The sequence below is a fragment of the Anomaloglossus baeobatrachus genome, chromosome 5, assembly GCF_048569485.1.
Source record: "Anomaloglossus baeobatrachus isolate aAnoBae1 chromosome 5, aAnoBae1.hap1, whole genome shotgun sequence".
Lineage (NCBI taxonomy): Eukaryota > Metazoa > Chordata > Amphibia > Anura > Aromobatidae > Anomaloglossus > Anomaloglossus baeobatrachus.
Window position 1 is genome coordinate 543,997,770 of NC_134357.1, and position 19,254 is coordinate 544,017,023.

General features: G+C 42.1%; 1 protein-coding gene across 1 annotated transcript in view; it reads right to left on the reverse strand.

The window, feature by feature from the left end:
* Positions 1–19,254, reverse strand: part of LOC142312947 (uncharacterized) — a 234,149-nt gene that overhangs the window by 126,341 nt on the left and 88,554 nt on the right. Inside the window, exon 22 of the mRNA XM_075351935.1 lies at positions 16,459–17,132. Coding sequence (XP_075208050.1) covers positions 16,459–17,132 — 674 coding nt within the window. The remainder of the gene's footprint in view (positions 1–16,458; positions 17,133–19,254) is intronic.

Here is a 19,254-nt window from a genome sequence, read left to right on the forward strand (position 1 = left end):
AATAACCATGGCTCTTCCCACCCTGAGAATACCAGACCCCAGCTGTCCGCTTCACCTTGGCTGGTGATCTAATTTGGGGGGGACCCCACTTTTTTTTTTTTTTTAAAAAACGCCTGGGGAGCCCTCCAAATTGATCACCAGACAAGGTGAAGCTGTCAGCTGTGGTTTGCAGGCTACAGCTGTCTGCTTTACCCTAGCTGGCTATCAAAAATAGGGGGGACCCTACGTCGGTTATTTTAATTATTAATTTTTTGGGGGGCTAAATACAAGGCTAGGCACCCTTTAGTGCCACATGAAAGGCACTAAAGGGCGCCAGCTTAGAATATGCAGGGGGTGGGACGTTATATATGTTTGACATGTATCCATTCATCCATTGTAGCATTTTAGGCTGTGTGCCCATAATCGGGATTTGCAGCGTTTTGGGCGCAGTGTTTTCCCTGCGTCCATAACGCTGCATTGTGCAGTAGAAGCACAGTGGAAGGATTTTTAGAAATCCCTTGCCCAATGTGCTTCTTTTCTCCGCAGCATAAACCGACCTGTGGCGCAGCTTCCCGAGCCTCAGCATGTCAATTTATGCTGCGGAGATGAGTGTTCTCTGCAGGTAGCATAGAGCTCCACAGCGGCCTGAACCCAAATCGTGGGCATGGGCAGCTGCGTTCTCCCGTGGACAACACTCACATCTCTGCAGGAAGGCTGACACTGTGTACTAGACGCCGTGTCGCTGGATCATGGCCACATAGCCTAAAAGTGAGACATTTGTTGCTACAGCAACATTTTTGTGAAGTACCTGTGGATTCAAAATGCTTACTATACTCCTGAATAAAATCCAGTTTCCAAAATGGGGTCACTTGTGGGGGGTTTCTAATGTATAGGTACCCAAGGGGCCCTGCAAATGTGACATGGTGCCCGCAATTTATTTCAACTTTTCCAGAATTCAAATGGTGCTCCTTCCATTCCAAGCCCTCCCATTTATCCAAACAGAGGTTTTTGGCCACATGTGGGGTATCCCTGTGCTCATAAGACAATGGATAACAACCTGTGGGGTCCACGTTTTGTTGTTGCCTCTTGAAAAAGTGAGAAATTTGATGCTGAAGCAACATTTTTGTGAAAAAAATGAAAATTTTCAATATGGCAACCTAAGCTTATCAAATTCTGTGAAGTATTCGTGGATTCAAACTGCTCACTATACACCTAGATAAAAGCCTTGAGGTGTCTTGTTTCCAGAATGGAGTCCCTTGTGGGGGACCGCCACTGTTTAGGCACCTCAGGGGCTCTCCAAATGCAACCTGGCGCCCGCTATTGATTCCAGCCAATTTTGCAGTCAAATGGCACTCCTTCCCTTCCGAGCCCTGCCATGCGCCCAAACAGTTGATTTCCACCACATATAAGGTATCGCCAAACTCAGGAGAAATTGCACAATAAATGTTATGCTGAATTTTTTCCTTTTACTCTTGTAAAAAAAAAAGCTACCTGGTTGAAATAACAATTTTGTGGTAAAATTTTATTTTTTTTTTTTCATGGCTCAACGTTATAAAATTCTGTGAAGCACCTGGGGGTTCAGAGTACTCACCAAACATCTAGATAAATTCCTTGAGGGGCCTAGTTTCCAAAATGGGGTCACTTGTGCGGGGTTTCTGCTGTTTAGGTACCTTAGGGGTCCTCCAAATGTGACATGGTGCCCGCAATCTTTTTCAGCCAAATTTCCTTTCCAAAATTCAAATATTGCTCCTTTCGTTCCAAGCCCTCCCATTTCTCCAAACAAAGGTTTCAGACCACATGTGAGGTATCACCGCGCTCATAAAAAAGTGGGTAACAAACTTTGAGGTCAAATTTTTGGAATTACCTCTTGAAAAAGTGAGAAAATTGATGCTAAAGCAACATTTTTGAGAAAATTATTAAAATTTTCAATATGACAACGTAACGTTAACAAAATCTGTGAAGTACCTGTGGATCTAAAATGCTCACTATACCCCTAGATAGAAGCCTTGAGGGGTCTAGTTTCCAAAATGGTGTCACTTGTGAGGGGTTTCTTCTGTTTAGGTACCTTAGCGGACCTGTAAATGCAACATGGTGCCCGCAATCTATTTCAGCCAAATTTGCTTTCCAAAATTCAAATATTGCTCCTTCTGTTCCGAGCCCTCCCATTTGTCCAAACAGAGGTTTCTGACCACATGTGGGGTATCGGCGCACTCATAAGAAAGTGGGGAACACGTTTTGGGGTCCATTTTGTTGTGCTATTTCTTCTAAAAGTGAATAAATTTGGGTTAGAGCAACATTTTTAGGTAAAATTTAATTTTTGCTTTTTTTCATTCCACATTGCTTTTGTTCATGTGAAGCACCTGAAGGGTTAATAAACTTCTTGAATGTGGTTTTGAGTACTTTGGGGGGTGCAGTTTTTAGAATGGTGTCACTTTTGGGTATTTTCTGTCATCTAGGCCTATTGAAGTCACTTCAAATGTGATGTGGTCCCTAAAAAAATGGTTTTGTAAATTTTGATGTAAAAATGAGAAATCGCTGATAAACTTTGAACCCCTCTAACTTCCTAACAAAAAAAAATTTTGTTTCCAAAATTGTGCTGATGTAAAGTAGACAAGTGGGAAATGTTATTTATTAACTATTTTGTGTCACAGAAATCTCTGGTTTAACGATATAAAAATTCAAAAGTTGAAAATTGCTAAATTTTCAAAATTTTTGCCAATATTCAATTTTTTTCATAAATAAACGCAAAAAATATTGTCCTAAATTTGGTACTAACATGAAGTCCAATATGTGACGAAAAAACAATCTCAGAATCACCGGGATCCGTTGAAGCGTTCCAGAGTTATAACCTCATGAAGTGACACTGGTCAGAATTGCAAAATTTGGTCTGGTCATTAAGGTGAAAATTAGCTCCGTCACTAAAGGGTTAAGAGTTCTGGCTCCTAATAACCTCATTACCTGTATTAAAGACAGCTGTCTCAAATTGTCACCTGTGTAAAAGACTCCGGCCCACAGACTCAATTTATCAGTCAGACTCTAACCTCTACACCATGGGAAAGACCAAAGAGCTGTCTAAGGATGTCAGGGACAAGATCATAGACCTGCACAAGCCTGGAATGGGCAACAAAACCATAAGTAAGACGCTGGCTGAGACGAAGACAACTGTTTGTGCTATAGTAAGAAAATGGAACAAATACAAAATGACTGTCAATCGACATCGTTCTGGGGCTCCATGCAAAATTTCACCTCGTGGGGTATCCAGGATCATAAGGAAGGTGAGAGATCAGTCTAAAACTCCACAGGGGGAACTTGTTAATAGTCTCAAAACAGCTGAGTCCACTGTCGCCAAGAAAACCATTGCTAACACATTGCGCCATAATGGCTTAAAATCCTGCAGTCTCCGAAAAGTCCCACTGCTCAAGAAGTCCCATGTGCAGGCTCGTCTGAAGTTTGCCAATGAACACCTGGATGATTCTGAGAGTGATTAGGAGAAGGTGCTGTGGTCAGATGAGACAAAAATTTAGCTCTTTTACATCAACTGAACTTGCCATCTTTGGAGGAAGAGAAATGCTGCCTATGACCCAAAGAACACCATCCCCACTGTCAAGCATGGAGGTAAAAACATTATGTTTTGAGGGTGTTTCTCTGTTCACCGCACCAATGATGGAGCCATGTACCGTAAAATCCTGAGTGACAACCTCCTTCCCTCCGCCAGGAGATTAAAAATAGGTCATGGCTGGGTCTTCCAGCACGACAATGACCCAAAACATACAGCCAAGACAACAAAGGAGTGGCTCAAAAAGAAGCACATTAAGGTCATTGAGTGGCCTAGCCAGTCTCCATACCTTAATCCCATAGAAAATATATGGAGGGAGCTAAAGCTCCGAGTTGCCAAGGGACAGTCTCAAAATCTTAATGATTTAGAGATGATCTGTAAAGAGGAGTGGACCAAAATTCCTCCTGACCTGTGCGCAAACCTCATTATCAACTTACAGAAATGTCAGACTTCTGTGCTTGTCACCAAGTCTTGTTTGCCAGAGGGATCAGATACTTATTTCTCTCTGCATAAACCAAATAAGTTTATATAATTTATACAATGTGATTTTCTGGATTTTATTTTTGATATTCTGTGGGAAAACTTGGAAAATCAGCAAGGGATCAAATAATTAGTGACGTTGCACACAGTTCACACGGCATCATTAGGGGGTTACTCACTCACTTTGCTGGTCTCAAAGGTAGCACACAGGAGCACGGTTGTATAAAAAAAAAACATCCAGGTTGCTTTATTCACACCTCTTAAAGCATTCCACAGGTACAGGAAACAAACAGCATTTAAGTGCAGGAAAACAACATTCACATTTTCCAATACGGCACTTCAGGGTCGGTCTCTCTCTCCCATCTCTCTCCCATCTCTCTCTCCCATCTCTCTCTCCCATCTCTCTCCCATCTCTCTCCCATCTCTCTCCCATCTCTCTCCCATCTCTCCCCCATCTCTCCCCCATCTCTCTCCCATCTCTCTCCCATCTCTCTCCCATCTCTCTCTCCCATCTCTCTCTCCCATCTCTCTCTCCCATCTCTCTCTCCCATCTCTCTCTCCCATCTCTCCCCCATCTCTCTCTCCCATCTCTCTCTCCTCCCTCTCTCTCCCATCTCTCTCTCCCATCTCTCTCTCCCATCTCTCTCCCATCTCTCCCCCATCTCTCTCCCATCTCTCTCTCCCATCTCTCTCTCCCATCTCTCTCTCCCATCTCTCTCTCCCATCTCTCTCTCCCATCTCTCTCTCCCATCTCTCTCTCCCATCTCTCTCTCCCATCTCTCTCTCCCATCTCTCTCCCATCTCTCTCTCCCATCTCTCTCTCCCATCTCTCTCTCCCATCTCTCTCTCCCATCTCTCTCTCCCATCTCTCTCTCCCATCTCTCTCTCCCATCTCTCTCTCCCATCTCTCCCCCATCTCTCTCCCATCTCTCTCCCATCTCTCCCCCATCTCTCTCCCATCTCTCTCTCCCATCTCTCTCTCCCATCTCTCTCTCCCATCTCTCTCTCCCATCTCTCTCTCCCATCTCTCTCTCCCATCTCTCTCTCCCATCTCTCTCTCCCATCTCTCTCTCCCATCTCTCTCTCTCATCTCTCTCTCTCATCTCTCTCTCTCATCTCTCTCTCATCTCTCTCTCATCTCTCTCTCATCTCTCTCCCATCTCTCTCCCCCATCTCTCCGGCCATCAATGATACTGGGCCGTTTGAACACCATACTAAGAACCTGTGGCACTACAGGTACCAGCATGGAGTTCCAGAATCACACCGCTTCCGTGGTACATACCGACCATTCACAATCAGGCCGGTCGCCTTGTCACAAAATATATATATATATGTATATGTGTGTGTGTGTGTATATATATATATATATATATATATATATATATATATATATACACACACACACAGTATAATATATATATGTATAATATATATACACACATATATATCTACGTACACATACATATATATATATATATATATATATATATATATATACACACATACACATATATACATACACACAGTATAATATATATACACATATATATCTATATATACATACACACACACATATACATATATGTATATGTGTGTGTGTATGTATATGTATATATAGATATATATGTGTATATATATTATATATATTATACTGTGTGTGTGTGTGTATGTATATATATATATATATATATATATATATATATATATATATATATATACGTGTATGTAGATATATATATTATACATATATATATTATACTGTGTGTGTGTGTGTATATATATATATATTTGTGTATATATATATATATATGTGTGTATATATATAATATATATATATATATATATATATATATATATATATTACTGTCATCCGGGGTTAAGTCTGGGTTAATCACGCTTTGTTCATTTTTGATAAGAGTCAGCCTGTCTGTGGTCAAGCGGTGTGCCTATCGGTTATTATGCCCCCAGCGGCATTAAAAAGTTGTTTAGACAAAACACTAGTGGCAGGGCAGGCCAGCACTTCAAAGGCATAGAGGGACAGTTCATGCCATGTATCCCGCTTGGATACCAAATATTTGTAGTATGATAGAGGAATCACTGAAGATGGTGATACGGTCAGCTATGTAGTGTCAGAGTACTATGCGGATCAGGGCATGGGCACTTGGAGGGTGTTATGAAACCGTCCCAGACCTTTGACAGTGTTCCCCTGCCTCTGTTGGTCCTACTGTGTGTCTCCCTCCAGTCTACTCCTTGGTTGTCCAAAGTACTATGACCTCTGCCGCCAGTGTTGTCAGATGGATATTTTTTAACCAATTTTTCATTACTATCGCCTAGTGGTTTTGCACCATTTTATTAGCCCTCTCAACCACAGGAATGAGAGATGTAAAGTTCTCCTTGTAGCATGGGCTAAGAAGAGTGCACAACCAGAATCCATAATTTAAAAAAAAAAAAAAAAGAGGTCACCCTTATTTTGCAAAACCAGACATGGTAAAGCAGACAGGTGGGGGCTGGAATTAACAGGCTGGGAAGGCCCATGGTTATTAGTAGAGATGAGCGAAGCTGTGGAAGTTCCTTTCCACGGATGAAGTTGAACTGAACCTCCACGGGCTTGGACTTCACCCGAACCCAAATGGAAGTCACTGATTGTGGGCAGAGACTCAAACTGCCATACAGCCAGCCAAAAGCAGAATACTTCCAGGGGAGTGTATGAGCAGGGTTTTTCCATTTTATTTTTTATTTTTTTGCACACTACATCCAATCACACTGTTGTTACCCCCAGTGCAAGCTGTTCAAACACTGCAAGCAACTCACAGTGGGCTGAGCATACCTGTAAAGTTGATGTTCGGCCTGAAAACTGAACATCGTGTTTGCTCATCTCTAGTCATTAGCCTCTTCCCAGCCTAACAATTACCAGCCCGCAGCCACACCAGAAGTGGTGCATCCAATACATGCTCCAATTCTAGCACTTTGCCCCAGCTCTTCAATATTGGTTGATGAGGTAGCAATCATGGTAATATTCTGGGTTTGATGTCAGCTGTGAATTGACAGCTGACATCAAGCCCAGAGATTAGTAGTGGGGAGATGTCTATTAGACACCACCATTACTAACCCAGTTAGTAAATATAGTCAAACAGACACAAAAAAAAGTATTTTATTTGAAAAAAATAGTCCCCAGATCCCCACAGCTCCGACATAGTACACATGGCAATCCTACGATGTTCACCGATTCTGTAGTAGAACCTGTGGAGCCTTATTCTGAGAATGAAGCTGCATATGTCACTCATGGTTATTTCTCACAAGGGGTGACATCAAGACCCAGCGACAGCGGTCAGATTATATAAGGTTAGATGGAAGGTTTACATTTTCAACTGCAATGAGCTAGTCATCCCAGAAGAGCTAATGTTTTCCTCCTCATCCCAGATATTGATCCTTTGGACTAAACATTCAGAAAAGAACTTTCTTTACACATGTATGACACACTAGCCCCTGGGCTGGGGGTACTCGGAACCGGGCCAGACTAGTTCGGGATTGTCAGCGGTGGCGGGGTCCGGCTCCGTGACCCTGGCGGTATCTTTTAAACAAGAAAGGGGATGATGATGAGAGTTGTATTTTTAGAGATTTTTAAAGTTTGTGACACCACCTGTGGTTTTGCGGCTATGTGGGCTGCCGCTGGGCTGCGTGTTCCCCGGGGCAGGTGATGATGGCGCAGCTGAGGTGTTCTTGCTCCCCACATTTGGAACGGGACCCCGGGGCGACCGTTGGAATTATGAAAGTCTGAGGGCAGGCTGTGACGCAGGAGGAATGGAAACAACACCAGGGCTTTGCAACAACAGTCTTTTACTCACAGTACTGGTTCATGCTTGACAGCCATTTTAGTCCATCCACAGTATGCTGGGATCCCCAGTGATGGGCATCCGCCAATCCCAAGTAAGTCAGAGGCCAGTACTGGTTCTCCTTTGTTTCCCTTTCCTGGTTGTCTCGTCTGCGCTGACTCTCTCCCGCCTGTCCTGCGCCTCCACATGCAGTGCCCTGAGCCAGGGGTCATGAACCCTCAAAGAGACTTCTGCCTGTTTGGCTCCCTGATCCTCTGTGACCCCCTTCCAGTGGATTTTTGTAGTGCTTGTGGCCCAAAGGTGCGTACAGCCACCCTGACCTCTGGTGTTACTAGAAAGTCCTAAAGTCTTTTTCTAGCCTAGGGACCGGGACCCCAATTGAGACCAAATCCCTCCACTTTGGGATGATGCCTGTGGAACCAGACTATGGGGGTGTCTGACTCCTCTCCCCCAAGTCTTTGAGATACGTCACCAGGGTCAAGGAAGACCTCCATTGTCCGGACCCCTAGTCAGTCTCGTGCCCCATCCTGACTGTCAACTTTTTAAACTTAGCTACGCTCATTTTACCTGATACACCACACCACCAGGCTCCACCCCCAGGCTGGTTCCAGAGACAGTGCACGGGGCTTAAGTGCCATAACTAGATTACTGGTCGCTATGCATTAATGGGACTTGCCCCGTCTCTGATCTAATGTGTGAGTTAACAATTGGGTGTCTGCGGGTTTTTGATGCGTGAACCGGTAGATGGAACCCCTTCTTACCCAGGATGGGGCACCATACCTCTGGCTGAGGTGCAGTACCTCTGTGGCGACGGTAGCCTCAGGGGCGCCACATGTACATAATTTATTCTCTTCTAAAACAAACTTTTTTTAAACCATCTCACTGTGCCCACTGTGACTAGCTCCTGGGGTAGAATAGTGCTCAGATTAATAGTTCTCATTTTAAAATAGACTCATCTCCTCTGGAGACTGAACTTTTGTGTCTTCTCCTTTTTGAGAGTTTTAAATTAACTGATTTTGACCAAACTTTTTGTATGAGCCATTTTTGGTCTTGTAGAAGTTAGTCATGTCCCTCCCTATACATCTCTTCTGAAGACTAAATTAACTTAATTCTTTTCATCTTTCCTCATAACTGAGGTCCTTTAGATTTCATGTTGTTGCTGTTATCCCCCACTTGTGGGTTGTGAATAATGAATAACTTCAAAGAAATGTAATTTCAAATCTCAATGTGAAATGATGCATACAGACTGGTATCGTGTGCATGTATAATACAGGCAGAGTGAAACTACGGATGTAGGATATGTATATAGAAGGGCTCTGTGTGTCTGATACGCATGGAGTTGATCTGTAGCAATATAGAGCACGACTTTGTGTGCATGTGGAACCTGATGGAGCAGTTGTGTTCTGGGTCTGGAGACAGGGAACAATAGCGATCACAGATATTGCAACCAGACCCAGGGGTCCCGTGGCCCCAGCTCCTGCTTCAGCTGGATGTGCGTCCGAGGCTGCACATCCAGCTGAAATGCAACGCGATGCAGAGACCCGTCACGTCCCTGTACTGCGATCAGGGCTGCCATCAGAGCATGACAACTATGACTGGTCTGTGGGGCCAGGTGAAGAGGGGCCTCAGTTACAGCTGCAGCAGAGGGGCATGGCCGTGTCGCATCCGCCACATATTTTCCCGCTGGGGGACAATACTACATAATATGATGGGGGTACTCGTATGTCTTTATAGGATTTAGAACGCTAAATGTATACATGCATATAGTTAGGTCCAGAAATATTTGGACAGTGACACAAGTTTTGTTATTTTAGCTGTTTAGAAAAACATGTTCAGAAATACAATTATATATATATAATATGGGCTGAAAGTGCACACTCCCAGCTGCAATATGAGAGTTTTCACATCCAAATCGGAGAAAGGGTTTAGGAATCATAGCTCTGTAATGCATAGCCTCCACTACCAGAGAAGGTCTTTTTATCACCACTGAATGACTACAACTTCCTTCTCCCTGGCCTCCTGATGAACCGGACCAAAGGGCGGAGAAACGCGTTGAGGCAGTGCGGATGCACTACATAAAGGGAAGTAAAGAATCTTGTGTAAATAATATCAGGTTGTTTATGTAGTTAATATACTGGTATCATTCCAGGGTATATGTGGTTAATGTACTGGCATTGTTTCAGGAATTGTGTGACTAATATACTGCCATTGTTCCAGGATTTGGATCTATCCTATGCGGGATATTTGGTTGATTGGGCCTTTATAAGGTGTAAAAAATTATGAGTATATTTCATTGACTGATATGGGAGGAAGGTTGATGTGTGTATATATATATATATATATATATATATATATATATATATATATATATATATATATATATATATATATATTGGATTAGAACATTGCCATCTCAGACAAAGTCTTTTTTTAAAAAAAGAATCCATCAGTTCAACCATAAATAGATTAATATACCGCATGGTTTAGATCAGGATTTGTCCTTGTATGGTAGGGCAATTGTCAGGGGAATTAAGGTACAGCCGCCGAGGAGCGGGGGCGCCCAGTTAAGCTAAGGCGTTTGGACCTCCGTTGGTAGGTAGGGGCCAGCTCTAGGCTTCATGATAGGGTAAAAATATCTCTTATGTAGGATCCTAGACCCTGACCTCTGCCATCAATTGAATTTATATATCTTCCTAATAAAACGGCTATCCTGGTTGTATATATATGAGTGTAAATTCCCTATGATAATTATTTGTACGGGTGAATCACTTGGGTTTTTAATATTTATATAATAAAGAGTATTTTTAAAGGGATTTGTTTGTTTACACTGTGAAGAAGAACCCGTTCACAACATCAACTGAAGTCCAGAACACTCTCAGTGAAGTAGGTGTATCTGTCTCTAAGTCAACAGTAAAGAGAAGACTCCATGAAAGTAAATACAAAGGGTTCACATCTAGATGCAAACCATTCATCAATTCCAAAAATAGACAGGCCAGAGTTAAATTTGCTGAAAAACACCTCATGAAGCCAGCTCAGTTCTGGAAAAGTATTCTATGGACAGATGAGACAAAGATCAACCTGTACCAGAATGATGGGAAGAAAAAAGTTTGGAGAAGAAAGGGAACGGCACATGATCCAAGGCACACCACATACTCTGTAAAACATGGTGGAGGCAACGTGATGGCATGGGCATGCATGGCTTTCAATGGCACTTGTGTTTATTGATGACATAACAGCAGACAAGAGTAGCCGGATGAATTCTGAAGTGTACCGGGATATACTTTCAGCCCAGATTCAGCCAAATGCCGCAAAGTTGATCGGATGGCGCTTCATAGTACAGATGGACAATGATCCCAACAATACAGCCAAAGCTACCCAGGAGTTCATGAGTGCAAAAAAGTGGAACAATCTGCAATGGCCAAGTCAATCACCAGATCTTAACCCAATTGAGCATGCATTTCACTTGCTCAAATCCAGACTTAAGACGGAAAGACCCACAAACAAGCAAGACCTGAAGGCTGCGGCTGTAAAGGCCTGGCAAAGCATTAAGAAGGAGGAAACCCAGCGTTTGGTGATGTCCATGGGTTCCAGACTTAAGGCAGTGATTGCCTCCAAAAGATTCGCAACAAAATATTGAAAATAAAATTTTTTTTTTTGGGTTTGGTTTATTTGTCCAATTACTTTTGACCTCCTAAAATGTGGAGTGTTTGTAAAGAAATGTGTACAATTCCTACAATTTCTATCAGATATTTTTGTTCAAACCTTCAAATTAAACGTTACAATCTGCACTTGAATTCTGTTGTAGAGGTTTCATTTCAAATCCAATGTGGTGGCATGCAGAGCCCAACTCGCGAAAATTGTGTCACTGTCCAAATATTTCTGGACCTAACTGTACATACATCTAACCAACATAAGGGAGGCGGCATGTACAAATTTTGTACCAGGGCCCATCAAACTCTAGTTACACCACCGCTTAGAGAGAGACAAGTCTGCTAGACTATCCATGCGTAATAAAATGAGCAGATACCTGTCTTACCCAGTTAATGAGACCATTTAATTTCTGTTACCTTACCTGCTAAGGACGGACTGTTTTGTTATTAACTTTTGTTGGAGAAAGTTCTGTTGTTTTCATTTCATTGACTGAACGCCAAAGTTTATTAAGGTAAATAAACTTTACAATTTGATTTTAAAAAAACTGTGCGGCTGCCTCTATGAGGGACTACCAGGGAGCTGAAACCCTATACTACGTATTACTAATTCTAATTTACCGTATATTTTGGACTATAAGGCTATGTGCGCACTTTGCGTTTTTACCTGCTTTTCCACTTCTTTTTCAACTGCAGCGTTTTCATGCCAAAATGCTTGCATTATGCTTTTCAAGCAAAGTCAATGGGACATTGAGCTTTCTTGTGCGCACTTTGCTGTTCAAAATGCTGCGTTTAATTTGCATAAATTTGGGAAAAACTCAGCGTTTAAAGAAGCAACATGTCAATTGTTTTTGCCATTTTGGCTTTGTTTCCCATCCATTCAATTTAATACAAAACTGCAGCGTTTCTAAAAGCACTAAAAACATGAAAACTGCAAGGTGCGCATAGGCTACTTTCTTTGCGTTTTACATGCATTTTTAAAGCCAAAAGCATTGTCCTTTCTACCAGAGGATGCTTTTTCAACTGCAACTACCTCGACGCAAAGTGCGCACATAGCCTAAGACTTATTTGCCATAAGATACATGCCAGGTTTAGCAGTACCAAATATCAAAAACATCTTTCTAACTAATTACATTTTCCCTTGAGATCTAAAAATGAGGATCGATATCACAAAGTTTAGGGCAGAATAGGGAAGTAATAAATCTATTGTTAGCGGTTCTCTGCACCATGTGTTTTATTATATATAGCTTGACAGCAATAGCGTTAATGATCACTCTGCAGAGCACATATACAGTCATATGAAAAAGTTTGGGCACCCCTATTAATGTTAACCTTTTTTCTTTATAACAATTTGGGTTTTTGCAACAGCTATTTCAGTTTCATATATCTAATAACTGATGGACTCAGTAACATTTCTGGATTGAAATGAGGTTTATTGTACTAACAGAAAATGTACAATCCGCATTTAAACAAAATTTGACCGGTGCAACAGTATGGGCACCCTTATCAATTTCTTGATTTGAACACTCCTATCTACTTTTTACTGACTTACTAAAGCGCTAAATTGGTTTTGTAACCTCATTGAGCTTTGAACTTCATAGGCTGGTGTATCCAATCATGAGAAAAGGTATTTGAGGTGGCCACTTGCAAGTTGTTCTCCTATTTGAATCTCCTATGAAGAGTGGCATCATGGGCTCCTCAAAACAACTCTCAAATGATCTGAAAACAAAGATTATTCAACATAGTTGTTCAGGGGGAAGGATACAAAAAGTTGTCTCAGAGATTCAAACTGTCAGTTTCCACTGTGGGGGAAATAGTAAGGAAATGGAAGAACACAGGTACAGTTCTTGTTAAGCCCAGAAGTGGCAGGCCAAGAAAAATATCAGAAAAGCAGAGAAGAAGAATGGTGAGAACAGTCAAGGACAATCCACAGACCACCTCCAAAGACCTGCAGCATCATCTTGCTGCAGATTGTGTCAATGTGCATCGGTCAACAATACAGCGCACGTTGCACAAGGAGAAGCTGTATGGGAGAGTGATGCGAAAGAAGCCATTTCTGCAAGCACGCCACAAACAGAGTCACCTGAGGTATGCAAAAGCACATTTGGACAAGCCAGTTACATTTTGGAAGAAGGTCCTGTGGACTGATGAAACAAAGATTGAGTTGTTTGGTCATACAAAAAGGCATCATGCATGGAGGCAAAAAAACACGGCATTCCAAGAAAAGCACTTGCTACCCACAGTAAAATTTGGAGGAGGTTCCATCATGCTTTGGGACTGTGTGGCCAATGCCGGCACCGGGAATCTTGTTAAAGTTGAGGGTCGCATGGATTCAACTCAGTATCAGCAGATTCTTGACAATAATGTGCAAGAATCAGTGACGATGTTGAAGTTACGCAGGGGATGGATATTTCAGCAAGACAATGATCCAAAACACCACTCCAAATCTACTCAGGCATTCATGCAGAGGAACAATTACAATGTTCTGGAATGGCCATCCCAGTCCCCAGACCTGAATATCATTGAAAATCTATGGGATGATTTGAAGCGTGCAGTCCATGCTCGGCGACCATCAAACTTAACTGAACTGGAATTGTTTTGTAAACAGGAATGGTCAAATATACCTTCATCCAGGAACTCATTAAAAACTACAGGAAGCAACTAGAGGCTGTTATTTTTGCAAAAGGACGATCTACAAAATATTAATGTCACTTTTATGTTGAGGTGCCCATACTTTTGCACCGGTCAAATTTTGTTTAAATGCGGATTGCACATTTTCTGTTAGTACAATAAACCTCAATCCAGAAATATTACTCAGTCCATCACTTATTAGATATATGAAACTGAAATAGCTGTTGTAAAAACACAAATTGTTATAAAGAAAAAGGTTAACATTAATAGAGTGCCCAAACTTTTTCATATGACTGTATACACACAGCACTGCTGCATAGACTGAACATGCACACTCAGCTCTGCTATTTATGTATATTTATATTCACAGCTACATATATAAATTAAACAAACACACACACACTTTGTAACCATTACCCCATTTTGCAATTTCTTCCAGGTAATGTGATTGATTACATGACCTGCAGGACCTTGGAGCTGGTCAGGTGAAAGCTCATTGAAATGCTCACTCAGGACGTGCAGCCTCTGTGCAGGTGCCAGTAGCTTCCTCTCCTGCTTTGCACCGATCACATATATCAGTGTGGGGCAGGAAGAGAGAGCAATTCTCTCAGTGATCATAAAGGACACTGTCTCAGTGTTCTCCTCCATTAGAGGAAGCTGCCTCCGGACTGGAAGGCTGTGTGCACACGTTGCATTTTTAAGTGCAGATTAGTCACAAAACCTGAAGTGAATCCTGATGCCAGCAACGTCAATGAGAATCCTGAAGTCTAAAGGCCCCGTCACACACAACGAGATCGCTAACGAGATCGTTGCAGAGTCAGTTTCTGTGACGCAGCAACGATCTCGCCAGCGATCTTGTTATGTGTGACACCTACCAGCGATCGGGCCCCTGCTGTGAGATCGCTAGTCGTTGCTGAGTGGTCTGGACCATTTTCTTCAAAGGCATTGTCCTGCTGTGCAGGACGCATCGCTGTGTTTGATGCTGTGTGACAGGGTCCCAATGATTGCCGAGATCGTTATACAGGTCGCTACTGCGACCTGTATCGTTACTGCGTCGTTGGTAAGGTCTGACTGTTTGACATCTCATCAGCGACCTCCCAGTGACTTACCAGCAATCCTTATCAGGTTGTATCGTTGTTGGGATTGCTGGAAAGTCGTTGTGTATGACTGTGCCTTTTTGCAGATTTAAATCTGCAGCATGTCAATTCTTGTGGTGTTTTTGCTGCAGATTTCACCCATTCAAAAATACACAGAAAATGAGGCAAAAATGACAATTTTTGCTGCTAGATTTTTCCTGCCAATAGATGCAGAAATTTCTGCACCAAATACTAAGTATGTGCACATACCCTCAGAAGCAGTCACTTATTAGCAAGGCTTTTCTTCTTCTTCTTAAGCATGTCTTAGGCTATGTGCGCACTAGTGCGTTTTACCCGCGGATTTGCCGTGGAAATTTCTTGAGAAATGTCTGCAATCTTTGTGCAGACATTTCCCAGCAAATCCTATGTGAAAAAAAAATAGCTGTGCGCACACTGCGGATTTTTCTCAAGAAATTTCCTTGAGGAATTTCTTGAGAAAATTAGCATGTCAATTCTTTTCCGCAGGCACCCTGCGGATTTTGGCAAATACAGCCTGCAAAATCCGCAGGGAACAACCTGCGGGAAAATCGCGGCAAATTCGCGGCTAATCTGCATGAGGATTTGGTGCGGATTTTTTCCGGAGGTCCGGAAATCTTCCACTCCCAGAAGTTTCTCAAGAAATTTTCTTGAGAAACTTCACATTTCTAGTGCGCACATATTCTAAGGCTATGTTCACAGTGCATTTTTGCAAAAAAAAAAAATATAAATAAATAAAACAAAAACGCAGTATTTTTTGCCTCGCTTTTTGTCTCATTTGTCTACAATACATGTTTAAATAAAGTTAAATTCACTCATTGATTTCAATGTTAAAAAATGCTGAAAGAGTTGACATGCTGCTTCTTTCAAAAGAGTGAAGCACTTTGTATTTTAATCAGGAAAAAAAAGCAGGTGTGTGTGTCTGCATTAGATTTTTGGAATTCAGATTTTGCCGCTACTATATAAAGCAGCTTTTCATTAGAATGAATTTGAATTAAACCAATGACAAAAACACACAAAAAATATGCAGCAAAAACAGTGTGAACATATCCTTATAGTCCAAAAAATACAGTAAGTTCTAAAGGAATTTCCCTTTCTCATTCAATTATACAAAAATCTTATGGTTTTTTTTCTACAACTTGTCAATAAAATATAGATGAGTGATTATGGTAGTGAGTGATTTTATGGTAAATAAAATATAATTTTCTAATAATTCAGACTTCAAAATCTAGGTATGAATATGGCTTCTTCCCTGTGTGAACTCTCTGGTGTGTAATAAGATCCGATTTCTGGTTAAAATATTTCCCACATTCTGAACATGAAAAAAGTTTCTCCTCTTCGTGAATTCTCTCGTGTGCAACAAGAGTTGATTTATGTGCAAAACATTTCCCACATTCTGAACATGAAAAAGGCTTCTCCCCTGTGTGAATTATCTGGTGTCCATCTAGAGTTGATTTTTTTGCAAAACTTTTCCCACATTCCGAACACGAATACGGCTTCTCCCCTGTGTGACTTCTCTCATGAATAACAAGACCTGATTTCCTGTTAAAATGTTTCTCACACTTAGAACAAGAAAATATCTTTTCCTCTGTGCAACTTATTTGATGGTTAACATAAGATTTTTCAAGGAGAAAACAGTTTCCATATTCTGATTGTAAAATTGACTTCTTTGCTTTGAGAGAAGTTTGCTCTTCAATGCCTCGTTTGTGACTTCTATTTTTCTTAGTAGTCTGTAATGAATCAGGAGTGAGGACCTGTTTCATAGGATCAGATGACTGGTCTTTGCTGTGAAGGAACGATGGGATAACTTCAATTTTATCCTGTGTGATCTCAAGGGCATCCGATTTAAAAATTGAAGCTGTTAGTTGTCCCTCTGATCTCCTGGTACAGCCATCTGTCAAAAATAAAACCAATTATTATTTTTGAACAAAACATCCTTAAATTTATATTGTTGCACATTTCTACTTAAAAAGTTCATAGAAATGGAAAGTTACATAACAAAATTGAATTATTCACTAAAGCGGGCTTTATACGCTACAAGATCGCTACAGCGATCTCGTTGGGGTCACGGATTTTGTGATGCACATCCGTCCGCTGTAGCGATTTCGTTGTGTGTGACTCCTAGGAGCGATTTTGGATCGTTGCAAAAACGTCCAAAAATCGCTCCTCGTTGACATGGGGGTCCATTCTCAAATATCGCTGCCGTTGCGTGGGCGAAGTTGATCCTCGTCCCTGCGGCAGCACACATCGCTACGTGTGACACCGCAGGAACGAGGAACCTCTCCTTACCTGCAACACGCCAGCAATGAGGAAGGAAGTAGGTGAGTGGGATGTTCGTCCCACTCATCTCCACCCCTCCGCTTTTATTGGCCGGCCGCTTAGTGACGTCGCTGTGATGCCGAACGTCCCTCCCCATTGAGTGCGTGTGACGCTGCCGTAGTGATAATGTTCGCTGCGGCAGCGATCACCAAATATCGGAACAACGATAGGGGCGGGTGCTATCACGCTCGCCATCGCTAGCATCGGCTAGCGATGTCGCAGCATGTAAAGCCCGCTTAAGACAATGATAGTTCAGTCTAAAAGAAAACCTCATAGTTGAACACCACGTTCTACTGGCTCATCCTGTTTGTTCGTTCAACCTCCAAAATATTGGTCTAAGAAGCCATGAAAATGTATTATGCAGGCGAAAATTATACCAATGAAAACTTCTAATAACAAAAAAAAGACAGTTGTACTCTAAAATCCTAAAGCATGCAAACAATGAATTCAGGAATATAGATATGCATTAATCTAGGAACAATTTAAATATTTAGCATACAAAAATGGCCATTACCATATCTGTCCAGTAGCCATGTCAAGGCATATCTCGTTTACTGGTAACCTACTAATTGGTAGTACTAGTACTACCAATAAAAACTTCTACTCATGTTCCTAAAAACAAGCTCCCACCTAGGTCCATAGTTACATATTTTAAACAGTTACATAATTTGAAAAAAAAAGACCTGGGTCCATCTAGTTCAACCTTCCTCCACCAATTATACATTTCGTCACTAAATCATGTATAACCGACAATGTTGTGTGTACTGAGGAAATCATCCAGCCCTTTTTTAAAAATTGTTTTAGTGATTGCCATTACTACCTCTTGTGGTAGGACATTCCACAATTTGACTGCTCTAACTGTAAAGAACCTTTTCCTATTTAGCTGCCAAAACTGCCTTTCTTCCACCCGCAGTGGCTGCCCCCGGTCCTTAGTATTGTCTTGGTTAGGAAGAAGTCATTATCTCTCAATTGAAAATCAGAGGGTTTCTACTTCTACATTATTAGTAGCTCAGAGGCTCTTGGAAAAGTGTAACGCCGGCATTTCTGCACTGTCTCTTCCCAGCAGGGACAGAGATGTGTGCACCGCCGCAGCTGCCCAACTTCTGTCCCGTCTGGGAAGCTCTCTCGGTCCCAAATCAGCATACACCAGGACCTGCGCATGTCGCGCAGGCTCCCTGGTATGATTCTTAGGCTATACGCACTCCCTGCCTCTTACAAGGACAGCATGAACACTCTAAAAAGTTCCCTAGTCTATAGCTGGGAGTTTCAGTGTATTTAAGGCACCTTTCCCTGTACGGACCTGCCTGAGCAATTAGGTCCCTGGTGTGTTTGTTACTTCCAATACACCAGTCTGCTGCCCGATACTGACTTTGTCTGTAAATCTGACCCCGTGGTGCCTGTCTTCAGGACCAATCCAGTACCGTCGTCCTGCCTGTCTCCAGTGGTACTCTGCCCTTCCAGGCTCTTTTACTTGCTCTCCTGCATGCCCTTCTGGATCTACGTCCATGACCTTTTGGTCAGCTGCTACAGTACAGAGGACTGCCCTGAAGTAGTACCTGATGTCTACCCGCGGCCCAGTTCATCCTCACCAACTGAGGCTCTAGTGAAAACCATGTAGACACTTAGTCACACCCCTTCACTGAAGTCTGGTCCGTGGAGCAGAGGGTCCTCACACGCTTCTGCCACATGCCGACCTT